This window comes from Falco rusticolus, chromosome 1, assembly GCF_015220075.1.
Source record: "Falco rusticolus isolate bFalRus1 chromosome 1, bFalRus1.pri, whole genome shotgun sequence".
In the NCBI taxonomy this organism is placed as follows: domain Eukaryota; kingdom Metazoa; phylum Chordata; class Aves; order Falconiformes; family Falconidae; genus Falco; species Falco rusticolus.
The window spans coordinates 92139058-92163500 of record NC_051187.1 but is presented as its reverse complement, the minus strand read 5'-3'; the positions used below and the strand labels follow the sequence as shown (position 1 = coordinate 92163500).

At 35.0% G+C, this 24443-nt stretch overlaps 1 protein-coding gene across 2 annotated transcripts in view; it reads left to right on the top strand.

Annotated features, from left to right (window-relative positions):
- GPM6A (glycoprotein M6A) overlaps positions 1-24443 on the top strand; it is a 139651-nt gene that overhangs the window by 101496 nt on the left and 13712 nt on the right. For both annotated transcript variants that reach the window (XM_037389971.1, XM_037389962.1), the window contains exons 3-5: positions 7199-7355; positions 21671-21824; positions 24007-24083. In XM_037389971.1, the coding sequence (XP_037245868.1) occupies positions 7199-7355; positions 21671-21824; positions 24007-24083 (388 nt within the window). The remainder of the gene's footprint in view (positions 1-7198; positions 7356-21670; positions 21825-24006; positions 24084-24443) is intronic.

Here is a 24443-nt window from a genome sequence, read left to right as displayed (position 1 = left end):
CTACCTACTCAGCTGCACTATGTAGCTTAGTGTTCTGTATCCTGTTAAAAGCAAAAACCAGTAAGAATCTATGTAAGTAAAATTTAGGATTTGGGAGGTACCTGCAAAAATGTGGTCCTCATTTTATGAAATAATTGAATAAGGAAATTCATAGCAGCGCGTGTGAATAAAAGCAGAATGATATTACATAAAGAATTTTTTGGTCTTTGTCTGTGAAAATAGAGTCCACTACTTTTAGGCAAACATCTGTATTATTTAATACTGTGTTAAGCAGCTATCTCTCTTGGTTGTTTGGAATTTTGGATTGGCTACTATCACTGTGTGCCTGTGACAAAGCATTTGCAATAGACCTTTTCAGCCAGTGGTTCATCTTCATAGAAAATACTTTTTTCCTCTTTTAAATGCCTTTATTTCCTTCTAGTCTTATTTTAATTTATGAACATATAAAATGGAAAGCATATATTCCTATGTAATACACTTATTGCTAAATCTTGCTTCATGTGCCATGCAAAACTAAGATAACTGGCCTTTCCACAGGAGATGTGAAAAGGATAAAAATAACTATTACCAATGCTTATCTGGAGTTTTAGTATTACGTTGTCAGTCTTACACTATCAGTATGTAGCGTACAAGACTCCAAGTTTACATTTGTAATAACAAAATACTCACAAATCCTGTTATATGTTTTTGCCACATCTTTTCACGCTTTATTGCTATGGAAAGTTGCCTGGGAATTCAGTATGTTTAGTGCACAACACCATCATGTGATTCTGCCAAAAGTCTGCATGTTACTGTGCACTAATTCCAGTCTTTTTTTGGTCTTCTTCAGGGAAAGAGGGCTCCAGATTTCTTCCACATTTAGCATCTTAGAAACATTTTTAAAGAAAGTAGGTTTGCTAGAGGTGAGCAGACAGAACAAGCCTGGATTATCAGAAACAATTTTGAGAAGCAGCCTCGTCCATATGTCATAGTCAGAATTTTGTGGTTTGGACTCAAACATAACATGATTATTTAAATTCTTATGATGGATCCTTTCCTATTCCAAAAAAAGTTATGAAATTCATAGGGCAGAGATGTGGTTTGTGCTGCTATTGCCACTCTTCCATCAGCTTGTGGGTTCTCTACTGCTTTTAGAGGTGCTCCATGAGCCATGCTCGGCTCAACTGTCCTGTTCCTAGGAAGGAAGCAGCCATCAAACTTTTAAAGGATGATGATTAGGATTATATTCTGCATACCTGTAAAAGGGTTGAATGCCACAAATAAATCTGTTAAAATGAGTGGGATCTTATGTCACATTAGCTTCTGTTCAGAGTAAAACAACAAAATCTGATCCTTGCAGAATGTGAGTGTAACTTGCATTTTATAGTGTGATAATCACGATGATCTCTTTATATAATCCTAACAGTCTGGTTTTAGTTTAGAGCAAAAGATTTGTTTGGTTACATAAAAAGTTTCTCCCAGAAATATTGAATCAGAAGTTCCTATTTTCTTTTTATTATGTTCTATTTTTACTTCAGTAAAAAACACTTTTAGGCCTTTGTTGCTCCTATCCTTTGTTAACTGTCAATCCTTTCTCCGTTCACCATTTCCTAGCAAACTTTGAGTATTCTGTACTCTGATTTTGTTTTCTTTCCACCTGAAATTTAGAAGTTTAGACTCTGTATTAATCTAATCTTGGAAAAATCCCTCATGGACCTATGCTGACATTTTCATACTGGTTTCATTTTCCCCTTCTCTACAGTGAGGATATTTCAGGGTTTTTGACCTGATTTATTTTGTTACCTGGAGTTTTTTGGTCTTCCTTTGCAGGTAGTACATGATTATTAATAAATCTTTCTTTCTCCCTCCTGGCTGTGTCTTCTTTCTGAAGTCTGCCTTTGCTTGTCTTCTCTCTTTGCTAACAATTCCTCTGTGTTTCATGGTACCAAATATCTTCATTGCTCAAAATGTTTAAGTGGGTAATGTCATGAACTTATACTAAGAAATTGTTCCCAGCTGGTTTGCAGGAGAGCCTGAGCACCTCTTTTAAAATCTTCCATGGGGCATGGCTTCTGCATACTCTAAACAAACCTTCTTGCTTGCAATCATCCCCTTATATCTTTTCTGTCTCCAAAAAACACATTTGCAAAACTCTTTCTACAAGCTTGAGATAGCTTGAGGGGGCAGGCTGCTATCTCAGTCTCTTAACAACTCTTAGGATCAGTCCCTCAGGGGGCAAGAGGATCAGCATGAAGGTTAACATTTCTGTTTTCCAGAGTAACAGAGATCATTGTGCACTCTAGATGTGAACATCAACTATTTAAAGTTCCTTGTGATTGAAAACAATAAATAAACTGAAAACAACCCCAGACCCTCAAAACCAGCAAAACTGACCTACCCGAATGGTAATTTTTACATGCATTTCTCATCTTTCTAAATTCTCTATGCCAGCTATAAAAAAAAGGGAATTTTTAATTAGTACTTTGATAGCTTTGGTATTTTATTTTCCTTATTGTCTTTCTTTTAGCTTAGAAATAGGTATAATTGCCTGAATCTACTTGCATTCAGAGAGTATATGTACAGTTTGATGGCAATTATGTGCAATTCAGCACCTGTAGTATCTGAATGTCATCATCTATATTGGAAAAGTTATGTTATAAATTCAGGAAGAGAAATGTGAGGCAGAATTATAAATACTGGAAAACTAGTTCCACAGTAATATCTAGTACTATGGTGGGCTAGGCCAACCAAAACCTCTGTAATATTAAGCTTTTTATCACTTGAAGTGTACACATACATTATTTTAACAAAAAGGTTTTCTGGACAGCATGGGAATCATGTTTCACAGGGCAAAATGATGTGGGGTTTTTTGTTGCTGTTAATTGCAAATAAATGTCAGCAATGCATTTCTATACTAACCGAATTTCAAAAAAATATATCCCTAGCTAGTATGTACATTGTTCCAAAGCAATATTAAGTAATTATGATAAAATATATATATATATATATTAGTGTCCATTAACTGAGTACCAGCCTTCAGCATTGAGGGTAGAAAGTGTACTATGATTAGACTGAATAGTGTAAATGCTTCAGGTTTCCTATAATTTGCATTCCTTTTACGACACAGTAAAATATAAAGCGTCAATGTTAATAGTTCTTCTTGGATTATCTGTAGTGGTAGGAAATCTGTTTAATATGGTGGGGCAGCTTTCAAAACAGGATGTATCAATTATGAACTCAGTTGATGGAAGGAGTCTCAACAAAAAAATAACTATTTTGTTGCAACACAGTTTTTGCAAAAACCTGCTACACATAGAGATGATAATTTAATAATTAATCTTATTGCTTGCTGATTTATTTTATTTTTTAACCATTGATTTTGCCAAAACATGAAAAAACACAGTAGGAAATGTGCAACATTGATCTGATTCACTGAGAATGTTTTCACTCACCTTTGGCTTGCCTCTGCTGGGATAGTCTACTCAGTACTCAGTTACAACCTGTTCATTGAGATGCTAGCATTGATTGCTTCCATCAAGGACTTCTGTCAGAAGAAGAAAGTGTTTTCTCTAGATCTATTTTAATATTAATCTTGTTGGATAGAATCTAGATTCAGATTAATGAATCAGGAAGTCCACTTCATATAGCATAATTAATGACCCAGCAGCAGAAAAAGAACTTGATTTAAATCACAAAGTGAAAACAGTGATGTTTGAATTTTTCACATTTCTGAACATAGTGTTGTGAAGAAAAGCAAATCTGGAACCCATGGAGCATCCAAAAGATTAAAACAGTATGCAAAGCATGTTTTAGATTATTCTATATATATAAAAAAAGGCTTTTTCTAAATTAAAGATGTTTTTCACAATTAGCTCATGTTTAGATATTCATTCATCTTATTCTACCCAGCAACCTAGGTTAATATGTAAAGATTACATGATCAATGCAAATTTGTTAAAATCAGGTTTATCTTTGCAATCTTCATTAACTGCCTTTTAATAGAAATGTTTCATTACTTTAATTATATCATTATATAATATTAATAGGACCTCTGTATTTAGTGAATAGCTATTCAAGATCTTTTTGTTCTTCTCATTTAGTGTAGCTGTAGTCTTCACATAATTTGTGTCTTTCCGATCCCGTCAGAAGTATAGAATTTATCTTTACAATTTTAACTCTCCTTCCTTTGCTCCTTACCTACCTCTTCCCTCCCATTCCAGCCTACACAAATGTAAACCCTGCTTCTTCTTTTTCTTTGTCATTACCTATCTTGCCCGTTGGCTCAAGTTCATCACCCTTTCTGCCATTCCCCTCTACCTCCTTGGTTGCTCTCATGCTCTGTCTGCAACTTTTGAGGCTTTGCTGAAACACAGATGACAATTAATATCCCTGAGTTCATCCACAAAGAATCAAATTTTATTTTAAAGAAAGGCAATCTCTATTTTACAAGGGCTATATTTTATTAGTTATTATAATTCATTGGAAATCAAAGTTTATGTGAAATTAATTAGATGCTGCAGAAATAATTTAATACCAACACTATCTTCAAAACTATATATATATATATAAACCTGTTGTAATATGTTTTCTTTAAATACAGCACATGCTAGATGTAGTTATATTCCAATGCTATTTTATCTGACTTGTAAAGAGGTAGTCAAATAATTGCTTCACAATTTTCGTTTATATCTTTACTCTTTGAATTATACAAGGTCCTTTCTCCTTGGAGTTAGTCTGGCTATTTCGTCTCAAGGAGTCTCTTCAATAGAGGTTTTACTATTTCTCTCTGTAGAAAGTGTACGAGGAAGAAATTTACTTCTGTATTTGGCCAGTGTATAGCTATATATATTTTTTCCTTGTGAAAGGAATTTTTAAGTGAAGTTATTCTTTTAGCTGCAGATAAGACTGAGGGAAAAGCAAAGATCTTTTAGCAGGCTTTTTGATACAAGTAGCTCAGTGGGAGGCTCAGCACAGATGATTTAAAGGGTTGTTGCAAGGGCTAAAATAGTCTCTAGACTTCCTGAAACTCTTAATCTAGTTAAGGCAGTGGTGGAGGTCACAATGCCATAAGGTCTATAAAATAGGAATTGGAAGAGATCTTATGGAATAGTCACAAAGTTGCTGTCTGTTTCTTCTAAGTTTAGTTTCGTGAGTAATGACAAAATTGGCTCAAAACATCATTTTCCTGTTAAAACAGTGTTATGCTGGTTGAATTACTATAAAATTAGGGAAATAGCATATTTACAATATAATCAGCAATTATATGTATTAAAATAAATCTCATGTTTGCAACTTCTAATACTGTCTGTAGTGTTAAATTTATTTTGCCATTTTGAATAGTTTATGTATCTATTCCATATAAATGTCAACTTACACTAGTTTTCACTTGAGTATGAAAGAAAAAGTGATGTAGAAAAAAGCTGACAGGGCATTGTTACTGGAATATTAGGGAAAAAATATCCTGTTTCATTCCTAGAATCCTTCAGTTATCACCTTACAAAAAAATGCTACAAAGGTGCCAAAAGCATTCATTTATAATACTTTGTCCACCCCCAATCACATCATAAGTTTAATTGCATTTTTATGAGACTAATGCAAACTTAAGATACCTTCACTGACGTTGTAGACATAGTCATACATCTAAAACAGGGGTCCTCAAACTGCGGGCCGGATACGGCCCCCCAGGGTCCTCAATCTGGCCCCCGGTATTTACAGACCCCGCCCCCCCCCCCCCGCCCCCCCCCGCCGCTGGGGGTTGGGGGGGAAACCAAGCAGCCACAGATGACTGCCTCCACTGCATCTGCGCTCCGGCCCCCTGTTTAAAAAGTTTGAGGACCCCTGATCTAAAACATCAACTGTAAACTTGAAGCTGACTTTTAATCTCTTGAAAACTATCCAGACTCAAAAATATTTTAATGGGGTTTTGACTTTGTTATATATAAAACACATATTGAGAGTTGTCTTTTGTGTAATGATAAGAAGTGTGATTCTAAAGATATGTTATCATAAAATACTTATTTTCATAACAATAAAAATATTAACTTTTATGTCTTGAGAAATTTCCAGTTTAAGTAATTGGTGCATGTCAAAATTCATTTGCAGATCCTAATGGGTCTCTGGCTTATTTTTTGTCCTACTCTGTTATGAATTGTTGATATCTTGACCTGGACAATATGATTGGAACTTACTAACATCTTAAACCTTCATATTACCATTTTCTACAGTTGCAAAACTCCTGCCTTATCATGTTGATAAACTGGAAGCCTACCATGCCTAGCTTTTTAGACAAGTCCAAATAGGAAACATTGAAATCTGCTGATCCACGGCAATGGTTACTAGGAATTTTTCCAAGTTTAGACAGAACACTTAAGAGCAGAGAGGTGCTTTCAAACATCTTTTCACAAACCCTGGTTGTGAGAGAACATTTAGAAGGCAGAGCCTCCTTAAGCCACTGGTGAGCTTCTAGACAGTGCTGGGCAGGAGGACAACCACATAATCCAGGTAATCTTTTTAACAAATTGAGCCTTTCAGTGCTCTGCATGTTAGACTGTAAGCCATCCATCCATTTTTTGAGTCTTGAATCTGTGAAATGATGTTTTTAAAGCCCCATTATAGAAAATTCCAGATGATCTGACCTTATTACTTTGTAATAACACGTTTCTGGTTTGAAGTTAGAGATCTGTCTTGATGACTTTATTATTCTGTGTCAATCACTTTGTCCATTGCAAAATAAGTGGAAAAATAGTAGAGGAAAAGAGCATAGATTGGAATTGCAGCTTGAGAACTACTTGTATATGTAGAAAGGTTTATTCAAGATTGTGACAAAATATCTTTTCTATAACCTAAAATGTGTTACTCAGGAGATGTGTCAGATTCTTGTTTCCCTTTTCTTTTTTCTTTGCCACTTTATTTAGAGGAAAAATAAAATGAAAATTAACTGACTTTTAAGTTATTCTGACAAATTGTACTGTCTGACCTACACAGATCCATTTTTACATTTTATTAAATTAAATTAAATGACCCAGTCTTTCTTACATAATGCTATTATTTTCCAAAGTTCACTCCTGTCCTCAGCTTTAGCTGTCATAGCGTATCAACACTGAAGCTGACTCCAGTGTAGAAACGTTGAGGGCTAGTGTGTCTGATTACCTTACCCTGAAATTTCAGAGCCAGCTTTAAATACTTATGCAGATAAATAATTTTTGCTGTTCCTATACAGGATTGACATCTTCAAGTATGTGATATATGGTGTAGCAGCTGCATTCTTTGTATATGGCATTTTGCTGATGGTGGAGGGATTCTTTACAACTGGTGCCATCAAGGATCTCTATGGGGATTTCAAAATCACCACTTGCGGCAGATGTGTCAGTGCCTGGGTAAGTGGTCAAGAAAGCTTTTGTACTTAAAACAATTTAAACTATTTTGTATATTTTTAGTGCCTTGTGCTGTTTATTTTTGGGGGTTTGTTTCTTTCATGTTTTCTGACACTTCAAGTTATTGATTAAAAATCATAGCAAGGGAGAATAAAGTGTTTGAAATGTTCTCTATGTTGATTAATCACTAAGTAATTCTTGCTACTTAGGAGCAATTAATTCCACCAGTTGAATCAGAAAGCTTATTCACTCAGCAACATAACCTGTTTGGGACAGGACTAAAAGTATGCAATGCCTTCAGCTCTACTGGGCAAGAAATATTTTTCTTACTAGTATTTTCAGCGTTATTTTAGAAATCTTGCCTGTTTCTCTTTGGGACAAGCTGAGACCTGTCATCAGGTTTTGTTTTGTTTTGTTTCTAAATGGCAAACAGCCCATTATTTACTCCTACGTTATCTCAGGATTGGAGATACCATTCACTTATGACCCTGGAAAACCTAGATTCAGAAAAATCTGATTTGTACTGGGACTTAAATAGGGGTTTGTCATACTAAAACTGTTGACCGAACTGGGATTATTTTCAGACCTCTGTTCAATGTCAGGTAATTAACTAACTTTCTTGGTATTTGACTCCCCTGCATCTAAGGTAAGATACCTGGACACTTGGTAGCTGTTGAAGTTGGATATTTCTGCAAACACAGAATCAGTTGTCAGTATCAACAAATCATATTTCCTGATGAAAAACAAATTACTAAATACAACCAAGTAGATCTGGGTGTTAAGGTACACTTAAAGTTATACTATATTAACAACAACCGAGATATGAAGTAGTAGCTACTTACTGTACCCTGCTACAAATGTCAACATTTATTAAAGGGAAATATAGACTAAAGCCAAATATAGGCTAAAGAGAATATTTTCTTGTCACACTAAAGATTATCAGAGCTAGTATTTTGGACTCTGACATTAAACTGAATGCAGATAATCTATACCTTGGAAGTTGGGGAATGCAGCATGTATGCCACCCCTACATAGATGTAACATGCTCCACAGTAATGCTGCTTTTTCATCTTTTATTCTTTTATTTCTGTCAAATGTTATTGTATGATTTTGGCACTTTGACTAAGCATTGTTTTAAAGCCTTTAAATAAATATATAAATGAAAACTGGGAATGTATTAAATGAAGAGCAATCATTGCTTATACCAACACTGCTTTCATCTCCTGGAAAGAATTCTCTAATCTATATTCACTGAGAACCTACTAAGCTAGTTGAAATTCTGTACAGAGTAGCAAATTTTTCAGAACATGATTTTTTTCTTCACAGCTCTCATAAATGCCTGTCCTCAGTACTGCAGCAGAGCAATGCTGCATCCTCTCACAGCTTTGATGCCCTTGCAGTATAAACTGTAATTCTGTTGTACGTGTCTAGAAGAAATGAACATTTAAACATCTGTTCTATTGTTAATATCACTGTTATTGTTAATGATTCATTAAATTAATTCCTTCAGCATTTTACTTTCATCAGTAATTTGTACTATTTGTGTTTTACTTTAAGAAACCTTGGGTTGATATACGTTGTGCTGCTAAGGTTAAGGCTGTATACTGTTTTATGATCACAATTAAAATAAACCATCAATTGAGTTCAAGGATAATAACAATAATGTATTTAACTTAGTGAAATTTTTTTTCTTTTCCAGGGAAGAGAAAAAACCCCCGCTGTTTAATTGCTTGTCTTATTCTGATGATATATCAGTAAGATTGCTATACAAATGTCTGGAACTATTTTGGGTTATTATCCTGGCTTTTGCTTCTGTGCTCTAGAGGTTTGAGACTAAGGCAGTACATACAGCATTTTTGTCAATTAAAATTTGATACTGTTTTTTACTAAGTTTACTTTGATTATCTCATATTTAAAATTCTTAAGGGGCAAATAACAGTTTACATATAAAAAACCATTGAGAATTAGAAAATATTTCAGTCCAACAGTTGTATGTTTATAATTTATTCAGTTCCTTAAGTCATGTAATGATATGAAGAAAGAAGTTTTGAGAACAACAGAAAGATGGCTGGAGAGGTAAACTGAACCTTATAGCCTTGTTTGCCAATCTCAGATTGTTCTATTGCTATACACATTTTCTGTAGTAAATTTTTTTATGTACAGTTGCTAAAATAAGATAATGCTATTGAAGAGGGTTGACATGACAACTACATGTTGCCAGAAAGCTTCCTAGTATACATTTTGGAGATAGTAATTTTGCAAATATTAAAATCTAAGCTGTCAAAGACTAAACAGTTGATTTCTTTTAGCAATACCTTAATACTAACAGAAATGTACATACAGGATATTTTTTGTTTTGAAGAATTAAAATTCTAAAAGTGGCTCCACATCAAAACCACCTTATTAAAAGTTCAATTGTGACATGATTTCACATCAAATTTGCTGATGTCTTTCTAAATAGTAGTTTAGCATGTTAAGGTCTGAAGATGAAGTCCTCCTGCTTTACCATTGTCAGCAATTACTTCTCATTAATATTTTGCATGAGTGTATTTATTACATCTGTGACTAAACCTATTAGGATAATGGAGAAAAAAACAACCAACAAAAAATTTCAAGGAGGAAAATCTTGTTTTAACTTTATATGGGCAAGCTATATTTCTCTTGGAAATCTGAAAAGTAACATCTTTTTTTCTTTCTTCTCAAAATATTTTTTGAAAAGTAGGCTTTTAAGAAAGCAAGTGCCAGCATCTACAGAAACTTTTCACGTGCCCTTCCTGACCTTCCTCTTTCACTATGAATAGCTCACTTCCTACCTCTACAGGGGCAAAAGGATTTTTTTTTCTGAAGTAATGGAAAAAGAAATAGTCAACCTAACCTTTCCAGTGATTGTATAGTTAATTAATTAGCCTATATGAGCATTCAGTGGATTAGCACCCAAGTCATGCCAGTGCTGCTGTGAACTGTACCCTCTCAGATCTGAGAAAGGGCCTGTGAAAGTGGCAGTGAGGAGTCTCATTGGCAGTGTTTTCAGAATTAATTTACTGTGAGAAGTAAAACAAAAGCAGAATAACAATGCCGGTCACATTCAAGGAGGGATGGCTGTGTTTTTAGTCTTCATTTTTCAATGCCTGAACATGTTTTTAGATAATTAAATAAACAGTTATATATAATTGTGCTGTAGCATGATTAGTGAATAGCAGACAGGCCTGAAGCTGACTCTGACACTGTGTTTTTGCCTTTTAATACCCTTCCTATTTATATTCATCAGGCTTGATCATGGAAAACCTCATTTACACCTTGTTTTTGAATGTCTGCTTACAGATTAAAAAAAAAAAAAAAAAGAAGAAAGAAACACAAATGAGGCTTTTTTCCTCATTTCATGCTATGAAATGGAAAAGCAGTTCTTTTTCTTTCATCAGAAAATATTCAATAAAGAGTTCATCCTGGCCATTGTATTTCTATTTCTTTCTGTCTTACCTTTTAAATGAAACTTGTTAAGGCTCTAAATAAAGTTGTTTTATATTATAAGTTGCACTGACTAATATATCTTCTGTAACTTTAGTATTTAGGAACATTTTATTTTTATGAGTGAAAGAGATTTTTCTGCCTTTGAAAATTATTTTGGCTACCCGAATGCCTATGTACTATTTGACCCTTGATTCTTGAGTGCATAAACTAAAACTTGAACTTTCCAAAATATTTCAAGATTTTATTTTGCAAGACAAACCATGGAAGTTCTGCAAATCTGCAAGGGATGTGAACTTGCCACTTCATTTTGCCCTTACCAGACCAGTTATTGTAGAGGCAGTGAAACTGCATCATATTGACTTTTGATTCTTTGTGTAACAGGAGGAATAGTGTTCAGTGCGGGCTCAGCTGGCTTTCCCACCCAGAACAGATGCATCGTTTCTGCATGCTAGAAATGAAGCCCTCATTTCTGAAAATCAGATACCATATCTGGATATTCTGGTGCAAAATGCTGAGTTGTCAGATAGAGAGACCCTCCTTCTGGTTGAATACTGCTGTATCTGAGAAATGCAGAATACTTCATACCACTGCTTCTTCATTTATGAGAAGTAAAGGACCTTCTTTCCAAGACAGCAGATGTACTTATGGGTCTAGACTCCTTTAATGCAATATTAAATAAGGAAAGCATCTAATAAAACTCTTGTCCCCATACATGTTAAGTAACGAATGCCTTCTGTAGTTTCAGACACTGACATGGGGAATGGGGAAAATGAGATTCATATGGTGGTCTGACCTTTCAGACTGCGCAGTTAAAAACCAGAATCATGCATTATTGTCACAAATGATCCAGAAGCTGATGGAGATGTTAACTTCGGAGGGAATATATTGTTACACACATGTATCCCACCTAACTAGGAACATCACTAAGGTTTCCAAGAGAAAGCTTATGGTCTTTCAGTAATTAAAGGAGAGGGAGGGTTAGAGAGTTTCTTAAGCAAGCTGATTTTTTCTGCAAATGAATGTCCTATATTTTGCAAAGAGAATAACCGTTAAGTCATTTATATCAAGCACTTCAGTCAACTATCTTAATTTAGTAGGACGTGTCCTGCTTGGTCCCTTTAATAAGAGTTTAGGTGAATAGCATTTGCTATCTAAACACTGCTGGAGCTAGTAAATAAAGTAAAAAATATGAACGATTTTATAGGTTTCTGGAAGTAATCTTATTTCTGGATACTAGACCAATGCTGGAATTTTTTGAGAACACTGGGTTCCTTGTAATCTTATGTGCTTGTTCTTGAAATAAGAAGGACAAGACCTAGAAACACTTAGAAAGTCAGCCATGTGGTTAAGATAATCTCTCAGCTTTATGCCAATACTCTCCAAACTACTTCGTTACTATACATATGTTTTCTTAAAAAGAAAGAAGAATCCAAGTTTGGTTTTTTCCCCCTCTATTTGTTATACTTTTAGAAATCTTTTGCAGTGAGCTCAGAAATTATTTTGTTATATATTTCTGGATGCTTTCGGTGCTTTTGGTCTGTCTTATTTCTGTAACCTAGCCAGGTGGTTTTGTTTCTCTTCATTTTATACTTCCACATTTTCTCACTCAGGGATATCACACTTATAAAATCATTCTTTTGTTTGATCATTCCTCTTCTCACATAACTACCATGTGTTTTATACACAGCCCTTTTGTTGACTCCAGTGTTCATTGCTTCCTTTAACAGAGTGTGCCAGACATTGTAATATGCCTTGCCAGAAGCTTCTCGGCTTCTGTCTTGCTGCTCACTGACAGAATTTTTATTGTTGGTGATAAACTGGACAAAAAGGTTTTACTTCAGATTGTGCTGTAAGTACAAGCTTACAGTGTGTCTTTCACATGGAGAACAGGATTTTTCTTTGGCATGTAAGCTTAGTCAATAAGCAGCTTTTTAAATGAAACTGTTTTCTGAAAATGTGCTGTTATACATTTCCAAAGTGGGCTTCGCTGTGGGAGCCGTGACGCGTCCTCCATGGGATTTATCTTTCTATTATGAACCATCATTAACTGCTTGAGCTGATAGCTTTATTTTCCTCAGGTTCAGATAATCTTTCTCAGTTTTAACTTGAATACTTCATCAGATGACCAGTTTTCCCTGAACATTTTTCTCACCTGGCTGCCTTATTCTTTTTCACTGCATATAGACATTTTACTCTTTCAATAGTTATTTAAACCTGTGAATGTCAGTGGCATTGTCATAAATTCACAATTTTATGGTCAAAGATTTCCTTTATGCCCTCCCAATGGTTTCTAGCCTGCTTGTTTTTCATTCTCCCACTTAAAATTACTTTCCCCAAAATCCACAGAAACCATATACAGCTTTTTCTTCTTTGTTTCAACTGCATTTTCCTTTTGACATCTTATTAATTCAAACTTACCATTGCAATGTTTTTTTGGTATTGCTTGCCCAGGAAAAAGTACGGAAAGTTGTAGATTTACCTCCTCACTGCTTGTATCCTTTTATTTGCATATGATGTATGCATTCAAGTTAAGGTGGTTAGACTTGGCCAACCAGAGTATTTTTATCAATTCTTTTTTCAGATGAAAAATTCCAACATTTAAGGTCACATTTTCAGAATCCCCTGGCTGATTAAAAGCCATGTTATCGACTTTCACTGCTTGGCAAGACAGCAAATGAGAAAGGAAAGTCCCTACCCTTGATTCTCTCATAGGCTTCTCAAGCTCCATTAAGAACAAATCAGGAAAGCACACATGTTGTTTTTGACAGCCAGGCATTCACTTTGAGTGACACATCTGTTTAGAGAAGTTATAATAGTATTATTTCTGTCTTCTAGTTTAAGCTTCACTGTCTTGTTCCCAACTATAGATCATGCAAACTTCCTGAAGAAAAATCACAGTTTTGGCAGTGCAAAAAATGTAAGCAATCTGTACAGTGCAGTGTTATCATTTTCAGTGTACAGAAAACCTGTCATCATTGAAAACCATTAGAGTATGGCTCAGGACTTTATAAATAGGTTATCAGCAATTTTGAAGCAAAGTACCTGGAAAATTTACCGCTAGGACCTACCTGTGTTGTCAGGGAGTGGGTCTTGATGGAACTAATTGTTTTTCATATTTTATGTGTTTAAACCGAATAGTTATGTGGCGCGAACACCATTTGAAGAACCCGTGAAGAAGCAGTATTTAATGAAGATATCTATTCAATTTTTAAAATAAGTAGTTTTAAAACCAGATTATTTATCTGTAAACACATTTAAATACAAACCCAATACTTTAGCTATATTCCCAGAGAGTTCCTCAAAGTATTAGAAACATGACCAAAAAGAAAAATGGAAGGCAGAGAAAAACCTCAAGAATGTTAAAATATAAGCATATACATTTTGCAAAAAAGGAGATAATTCCTATCTGGAATATTATGAAATTAAACAGGAAATTCTGCTGCTGTTTAATAGCAGTAAGATCCAATGCTCTCCGTAGGACTTCAGAAGCCTGTTGGACTAAAAAAAATGATGGTCTCGCCTGAAGGACATATAAAACAACTAATGTTAACAATTTTAAGCAGCACAGTGCTACAAAACCATCAATATTCTAGAAAAAGATTCGTGGGTTTAAAAAAAAGTATTTTTTTTATATGAAATTACAGGAAAGATGGAAAGATAAATTATAAAATCTTCAGGGAAAACCTACTCTTGCATCAATGCAAAGCCATCTTCTTCAAACTGACTATGTTTACAAAACAAAGTTAAAAAAAGAATCATTTTTTTAGAGAATCTTCTTCTGTGTTTCTGATGCAGTTGTGGAAATCTCTTCCCTCGCTAATACCAGTATATCAATTCAGAGTAAATCAGAAAGTAAACCAGCTTTTTATAACCATCTAAATAGTCACAAAGCAATAGACATCATGTGTAGCATATTTCAACCTTGAAATACACATTCAAAATAAATATTAGAAAAATGTATATGCAGATGAAGAGCAGAAAGTAAGTGTGAATTGCTTTTAATTTTGTGAAAATCAGTTTTTCATTGATCTAAAATGTCTGTAGAAGAAAAATGTTTAAAAAAACCCCATATAAAGTTTCATAAAATGGATGCTTCAAAATTTAGTTTCAGGGATTTAATAGTTTTCTCATAATAACTTTTATCAATCTAAGGAATGTCACATTAGGTAGCATTTAGTATATGGATGAATTGCAATTAGGCAAATCTGAGAAGTCTGTCCCACTATGAATAGAAATTTGGACAAATATTGGCGCTTTTTTTTTTCCTCTTGAAGCAGTTGACTTGAATCCAAGCCAAGAAGAATCAACCACATGACAGTAATAGCATAGCATGAAATGCATCCATGTTTCAACCAGACTCTTGGAGCTGTGCCTGAGAATATAATATGTCAGAAAGAGAGAGAGAGAGGTTGAACACGTTTTGTAGAGACAATAATAAATGTCCAACAAGTGATTGTTAGCAATGAAAGTGATGTTTTAGACCAAGCAGAAAAGAATTTCTAAGTGTGTATTTTCTGTGATTTATAGTGCATTTAGTGATAATATCAGAACATCAATCTCTCTCTTCCAGCAGCATTATATGTAAAATGAGGTAAGTTGAAATACTTTTGCTTCATCTTTTATTTCTGTTTTGGAATGAGGTGTGAATGTAGGAGATGCTAGTTAGCAATGAAACAAGAATGTTAGAGGAGGCCATTTGGTTGTGAGGTACTTAGCAGTCCTTAAACTTATTTAGATTTCATACTGTGCATAAGAATAGGATGTAGAGAGGTTGGCTAGGGTGGCAAAGGATGATCTGTAACATACTAGGCATTATTATACCAACAAGTTTAAAGACATCTGTATAAGTTTTTCAATTTCTGGTGTATTTAGATCTAAATAAATAAGAATAGTATTGCTGGTTCTAGAGAACCTAACAGTTTTGATTAAGTAACAAAGGCTGTTTTAGATTCTGCAATGTTAAAATCCTTTCCCAAGAAACTCAGTGAGTTTTCCAATTGTTCTCTTTCATGCTCTCTATACACTTAAGATGCTGTTGCAAAAAAACATTTGAAAGAGGTTGAAGTATTTATGCAGAGATTCTTCTCTAAAAGAGCAAAAATTACAGATTTCTGTTGGATTAATTCTGAACATTCCAAAACTATAAATAACTAAACCCTGTAGTGTAAGAATACAGATTAGGAACAAAATATCTGATATTTACACTAATGTATGATAACAATTTCTTGATCAAAGGATGTTACTGAGCCTGGACTGTAGATGTAATGTAGCAGGCAGAACCCTGCATTATAGAAAACTGAATGCAACTAAACAATAAGTCTGAGGTAGTGGTACTTTTAAGTCTGACTTCTTGTAAACTGCAGAAGGAAATATGCACTTTATCGGTACAGCTTCAAGACAAAGTTCAGCATTTGAAAAAAATACGTGGCAACTGCAATGAATAATTTAAAAAGAATGTGTAAATGTATTTATGCAGAATATGCAGAAGGTAAGGAGACAGTAGCGTTAACTCAGAGGAATTTCTCCTAGGAAAAATGGACAAGACTGAGGCAGAAGGCCTGAAAGTTGAAGGTCATTTATGAATTGAAAGCTGCACAAAGTGCTAAAGCTAAATAAGTTTCTGTTAGTATTGAAATCACGTGTATAGACAATTGAAAGTGAACATGACATCAGAGAGACAGGGCAATTCTGGAGGAAATTGAAAAGACCTGCCTGTTCATGTTTCTGAGTTGCCATCAAATGACCCCCAGGGCCTCGTTCTGACATGCAACTGGAAAACTGCATGCAGAACCAGGGCTGCACAACGCGCTGCGGAGGTCAGGTGCCTCATGGTACTCCAGTTAGAGGCAGCTGGGCTAACCCTGGGCTCATCTTCAGGTGATAGGGTTTCACAACGAAGCATAATAGGCTTTTGGCAGGATGGAGGTACATGATCTCTATAAACGTAGTTCTGATCTCTGGCAAAAACTGTCAAAGAGAATTTCTGAGCCTTGGAGGTCTGGAAGGGACCTCTTAGATCATCAATCTGGAAGTAAACAATTAAGTTTTCTCTGCGTGTCACAGGATAATAGATCTAAAGGAGATATAAACACAGCAAGGTGTACATCTTCTTACAACTCTGGGTTGAGAGCTCATGTCAGGGAATTCATATAAAATAAGTGTATGATTAAATTGAGAAGTGTAAATGTAGGGTGCCAAGTGGTTTGGAACAAAGATAAAATTACACAGCAGCATGAGGTTTCTGGAGTTCAGTTTTATTCAGGCACTTTGATTTTGTTGCTATGTTTCCATATTATTTTTTTGTAGTAAGCAGCAGTGCCCTTATACAATAAATGACTGGATTTTACTTTATTTCCATGCCAATCAGTCTCTCATACCTTTTAGATACAATTTCACTGTCTCTGTCCTTAGGGTCACTGAAGCAATCATAAAATGTTTCTTCAGGGGTATGAAAATATCTATAACAAAACTAAAACAAGAAAAGTGTTTGAAATTCAATGAATGTGCTTTTCACAGGACAAATACCCGTGCATTTTAAAAAGAAAGTAGTAACTGAAATCTCGATTGTATTGAAATAAATAGGATTTGGGTAATGTTTTCCATGGAAACAGGATTTCAGAGAGCTATGCCCACCATGAAAGCTGTTGTGCTGTATACATACCATTTCAGAGCATGCTCTGAAATCTCCAGTTCCTGACATTGGTCTGTGCAACAGATTTTATAAAAAAATCTTTCCAGAAAGGTTGATGATTTGCTTGCTTTGATAAATTATGATTCAGGAAAGCCATTACTGGCAGTGAAAAGCTTATAAAATCTGGCAAGAAGGTATTGCCATCCATGGTGTTGGTACAAGAAATCTGCTCCAAAGGCTGAAGATTTGTTTTGTTCAAATAATTATTCACATTAGCTATTCTTTGTTGATGTGAACCGAGTATTGATTAATGAACTTTTATCTTCACGATTTGGTAGATGAATTTCACTATCAGTTCCAGCTTTTTTTTTGATTTATGTGTTTAGCTGCTTTCAGTGAAAATTGAACTGATCAGAGAAAGCAATTTTCACTACCAACGCAATAGATAGCATACAAAAGAACAAACTGTGATACCTCTTTAAGATGCTGTACTGCTATTTCATAAATCTTTGACTTGTCACATAACAGAATGCTACTTCAAAGGAGAAAGATCCCTTTGAATCTCAGCAGATTGTGTTCTGAGTTTAATTCCTGGAGTGAACAGGCTCCTTAAGCATTTCTTGTAAGGTCTCTAGAGCAAAAAGGGAAGATTGTAATAGCAGAGAAAATGATCAAAAAAAAAAAATATTTCACTGTGGTTTTAAAAAAAAGTAAACATCACAATTTCACCCCATTATAACAAGAATTTATAAGCTAACACCTCGTGTTGCTAGAAACTAATAACTTGTTTTGCAAGGTTAATATTTTCCTTTGTACTGCTCCTACAGCAGAAAGTATATTATTGCCCAGATAACATATTTGTGGTTTGCTTCACAGATATCAGTGATGGCAGCTTCCAGGGATAACTCATAACAACCAAGTGATTTAACATGAATTTTTGAAGTTTTGCATTTTAGTTATTCTTACAAGAAACAAAGGAAATGTCTCTTATCCCCCCTGCCCTCCCCCACCGCGTTGTCTTCTTGGTTTTATAACATGGATTTGGGCATATCGTTGGCCACTGGCTCTTCAGTTGAAAGTGACTGAAAGAGGAAAAATGAAGTTCTTCCTTTTAAAAAATATGTTTTTAAAATGAAATCAGCATTTGATTCATTTTTTCTGAGATACTTAACCAAACAGAATCATGTTTTCCAAAGAGAATCCCTTCCATAAACAAGCAGGCAATTCTCTTTAAGAAGGCAGCTCTTGTGACTCCCGGCAGCCATCATCTGACAGATTTCTCCTGCTCTTATTCTATTGCCCAAGGCAGATATTTTTTTTAGAGGCTATTAAGTTCTGTTTTTTCCCCTCTTTGCTATACCAGTGCTTTGTATTTTCTCAGCACAGATTTTTAAGCAAGCAAAGCTACAGAGAGTTTTATCCCTACTACAGATCAGAAAACAAAAAGACATTAAATAGGAATTGTAATGCTCATAGTAAGGCTGATCTTTTTACTTTGTTTGGTGGTAATCACAGAATAGGAAGATGCATGAATCTATGGAGCCCAGTCTTAAAAACAGTTACTAGAGTTTAGTAATATAACTAATATCAAAGATTTAAAGATTCTCCATTAAATTATTATTATGCATGTACCACAATGAGAAATGTATTAAATTTATTAAATAATATTTAGGCCAGAAATTCTGGAAGAAGGCTCAAAAATAAGACTTACCTGTTTTTGGCAAACTCATAGGATATAAGCTAGAAGGCTGGTTTTACTTTTAAAATACTTCTAGAATATAACAAACTGAGATTTTAAAGGATGTTCTGAGAACACAGGGCGTTTTTCTCGTTTCTTGCTCTTTCTTTAGAAAAATTAAGTACAACTCTAGCTTGATAATAAAGATCAGACATGGCATTTTAGTTGGAAATTCATAGCCTTGAAGTGAATCTACATTTCCAAGTAATTTTCCAAGTAATTATTTGTAAATGAGTGCCTGGGGTTGAACCAGATGTTGTCTCAATAGCTTTAACACTGTGATATAGAGAAAGAAAAAAAAAGAGAAAACAATAAAGGAGCGATAATGAAAAGATAAACAGGAGTGGGTATAGGAAAGTATTTGCTTGTATTGACTATTTTATCTGCAGTAGATGGAATAGAATTTCCATTATATGAAGCAACTGGCACATAGAAAAGTCTACTGTAACATTCAAGCATGTATATTTATTATAGACTTTGCTATCAGTTTCTCTGTTTTATCAGTTATCTTTCTAGTAAGTGTGTTTTGGGGAAAAGTTGGAAGGGAAGACAGCCATTATCTGCATGAATACATTTTCAAAAATCTTTAAACATAAATTAGAAACATCAGTTTCCCTTTTAAACTAGTTTGATGTTAAAGGAAAAGTTAAAATGGTTCATAACTTACAAACCGGCAGATAAAGCTGAAGTGTTAAGTGCTAAATAAAGAAAAGGATAGAAAGCAGATACCCAAAGTTTTGAACAGAATACTTCAATTCTTTATTCCATTTTATCTTTTACTTTCCTGTATCCTTATTATAATTATTTTTAGTGCTATTAATTCTTCAGCTTTTCAAACTACTGCTGCAAGACTCATCTACCTAGGGACAATCAGAAAAATTAATCTGAACTGATTTTTAAACTGGATTAATTAAACTACATTAAATCCCTATGTAAATACACTTCCGCTGAATTAAAATGGCTTTTATTTAGTACCCTTTGGAAGTGAGTTAAAGTAAATCAAGTTAAGGTCCCTTTAATACTGCTTGAGAATGTCCATCCCATAACTTTAAAGTAATTAAACTACCTCACCTAAACTTCAAACCTTTTGTCGTTCTGGATTGCTTTTCCTGATCAGGTTCACATGGACAAACCACCCCTCCAACAATTTTTACTACTATTTACAACTCTTCTGTGTCTGACCTTATTTGATTTCTGTAACAAAAAATCTGTATTTATATTAGGCTTTTTTCTTTATCGCCTGATATGAGAGATCTTACATTAAAAAAGAACTAGAAAATATCTTCCATTTTCCCCTTATTTACTCTTTAAGGTTTAATTTTAAACAGGTTTTAGACCAGCTTATTCAGCTTTCAAAAATATCTCTTGTTTCTTATTCTCAGAGTCAATGTTTTTCTGTGGTTAAGCAACTAGAAAAATGTTAGTGTGGTGAAACATTTTTGTTTCAGAAATGTGTTTAGATTCATCAACATTTCTGAAGCCATCATATCTTGCGGCTATTTGGATTCGACGTTTAGAGGCTGACTTATCTTCCACATTTAACCATGTAACTTCTTCATAGTCTTTCCACAGCATAAAATAAAAAGGAAATTTGTTATTGATGAATGTGTCTGTTAGTCATCTCAGGTTAACAACAGAGTAGTAATGTAGCATACTTACATATATGCAAAACTGGGTATGCCAGCGTAACTACTGGTCCTGAAGGCAAGTAGAGTTAAATGCCTCCTAAAAGCAGATTACTATACTCTTTAAGCTCATGGCTAAAAAAACCCCAAACATACAGCCTTTGGAGAACACATGTTGCAAAGCATTGTAATTTAATGCTTTTCTTATTAACAGAGGTAAGTGTCCTTAGTTTGTTCTGAATGACAAATTCCCTTGTATGTCGACCCCAAATATGTCTACAGACAGTAACAAAATGGCAAATACATTGTCTCATTGGTTCAATGAAAAATTGATTTGCCAGTGAGATTCTGTGGCAGCCACGGATAATGACTTGTGTTTATTAAGGCCCAGATTTTAAAAGCAGAAGCAAGCAAAAGCTATAGTATTTCATTCTGGTTTTTTTGCGTTATGATTGATAGTGGAAAAAACAACCATGTGGCCTCTTGTCTTAACTCTGGAATAGTGGTGATGAGAGAGAGGGAGAGACATGCTTCACAAAACACACAGCTGTCTGTACTTCAGATGTGGTGCTTTGCATCAATCATAGGACCAAGAGTGACTGACAGGAATGTGAGTTAAGCTTGCACTTCTGGAAACATAACTGCTTGTTCTTCAGAAACATCATGTTAGTGCTCTGTCACTCACTTTGACCAGATCATGAATTGAGTATCAGACCAAAAATGTAATTTAAATAAGGACAGAAACAGGCAAACCCAGAGATGCATTTGTTACTGCTCCGACGTTTCTTTTTTTGCAATGGAGTATCAGTTAAGTTCTGACTTACCACTGGTTTTGTTTTTCCCTCTTTTACTGCAGTTTATTATGCTGACATACATCTTTATGTTGGCCTGGCTTGGTGTTACGGCTTTCACTTCTCTGCCTGTTTACATGTACTTCAATCTGTGGACCATTTGCCGAAATGCAACTGTAGTGGACGGAGCTAATCTCTGCTTGGATCTTCGCCAGTATGGTACGTGAATGAAGAGCAATAAATGTAGAGCAAGGTTTCACGGAAGAAAGCATCCCATTGCATTTCTTCCATGCATCTGAAATGAACTGTTTCAGTGTTTCTGAAACAATTGTTAAGCATCTCTTTCTATCCTTTTACCCACTAATCAAGGCAGTATTTTAGAGATGCACTGCATTTCCAGGCCTGACAAAACTGAATCAACACTGTCCATCTTCCCAGAGCACTGGAAATTTGGCTTGGGGCTTCTGTTTAGTCTCTTCCTTTGGAATTGTTGCAACTTGTCTAAAATGCTTAATTCATCATTTATCTGGAGAATGACTCTTTAATCTTGTGGTAGGAAACTGATTTGGGGATGTGAGATCCTGTTATCATCTGTCTCTGCAGAGGTGAATAGGGACAGGACAAGATTCAGTGCCTGCAAAAATTTTGATGAGCAGTCACAATACAAATAGTAACACTCTACGAGGCTGGTGGGGAGAGAGAGAGAGAAGCTAAAGCCTGAACTGTGGAGATTAGAATAAAGTGGGATATGCACCTGTGTGTTTTGAGGGGATGGGAAATTTGGACAAAAGGGTGTTCAGAATCTTTAGAAGTCTGATAATTCTCATGTTGGTGGTGATTCACTTCCTTTCCACCGTGAGACTGATTTGAATCTAGATGTTCTGGACTCAACGGTTTCTCAGCCCACAGAGCTTTGGGTAATCATAGTCTCATCAGGCAGTTCCTCGAGTCTTTCTTTTGTTGACTTGGCCTAATATAAAATCACAGTATATTTTTAATTGTTATTTTGAGGTATAAAATAATGCTGTATCACTTGGGAATTAAACAGTTTGGTTCATATTAAACATTTCACTTATCCTGAAACAAAATAAAATATTTCATATTATTCCTTTCACGAGGGAAGGGGGAATTAAAATTTATTGATTGTTACCCCCCCCCCCCCCCCCGCCCCCCCGCATGATAGGTGAGTTTGGAAAGCAATTATCTGTACAGCTGTCATCAAGAGTATTAATTCTTTCTATGACCTTTTATTTTGCTAATATTTGTGCCTATTTTTTATTATTAATTCTATTTATAATGTGCATAGAACACTAACATATAAAAAGTGTGGTCTTTGAACATACCTGTTTTCCTTTAAATTCAGTGTAAAACCTGCTGATTACTAATAGTAAAGAGCAGTACCATTTTTCATGATAACAGTTATACCAGTTTTCTTCATGCTAGTCTTTGATCTAGTATCTGGACATTGGATAAAGGAAGCAACGTAGCAGTTCCTAGTTATTCTTGCTGATAAAGAAACTATTATTATGATAACGTATATGTTTGTGAAAGAACTTTGTTCTAGATAAACATGTCTGAAAACAAGATATGGCACATTTGTCTGCATGAAGGTTGAGAACGTTTGTGAACAACATAGTATGTACATATACTGGTCGCAAATAATTTTCTGGTGCTTTGATTATTGTGCTGATCAAAATCAAGAGTGAACACCTTGTGAAAAATGGTGGGAAATTTATTACCTGCATGTTTCCTACTCAGGGATTTTGCTAAATAGGTGATGTGTAAGTTTTGTGCTGAGTGAAATTGTCATAGAATCATAGAATGAGTTGGTTTGGAAGGGACCTTAAAGATCACCTGGTTCCAAAGCCCCTGCCACATGGGCAGGGACACCTTCCACTAGACCAGGCTGCTCAAAGAACATCCAGCCTGGCCTGCAACACCTTCAGGGATGGGGCATCCACAGCTTCTCTGGGCAACCTGTGCCAGTGTCTTGCACCCTCACAATAATTTTGCTAATGTCTTATCTATTAGATAGATTTGCTAATATCTAACATAAATCTACCATCTTTCCATTCAGAGCTGCTACCCCTCATCCTATCACTACGCTCCCTGATAAAAAGACCCTCCCCAGCTTTCTTGTAGGCCCCCTTTAAGTACTGGAAGGCAAATATAAGCCTCCCCCAAGCCTTCTCTTCTCCAGGCTGAACAACCCCAGCTCTCCCAGTCTGCCCTCATACAGGAGGTGCTCCAGCCCCCTGATCATCAAGAAATAATCGATTTTGTTGTTAAAGATTTCTGCAAAGCTGCCCAGAATTTTTATTTCTTAGCTTTTATGGCTCATATGAAGTAAACTGTTATGTACTAAGAATACTAAATACTGTGCATATTTATTCTGCTCCAGGTATTGTAACTATTGGAGAGGAGAAGAAGGTTTGCACCACATCAGAAAGTTTCATCAAGATGTGTGACTCTAATGAGGTGAATAAATGTGATAATATTTTTGGCTTATCTGTAATATATATGTTACAGTAGGAAGTAACTGATGTGTGTTTTCTTCTTGCTATTAATGTTCTAATTCTATCTATGGTGATGAAATAAAATCCCAGTGGAAAATACAGTCAGCAAGTACTTTTCCAAGTCTTTTCCCAAGTACCAAATATAGTCAGTGCAATTTCTCCAGCCATTTGTTTTGTAAATACACTTGCACTTTATTATTTTTTTAAGAATTCCATTGTCATGTATATTTTTACTGAGATGCTTTTGAAATCTAATGCACCTGCTGCACAATGAATAGGACTATATAATGAATCACTGTTTGAAGATCTTGTGGTTACTGTT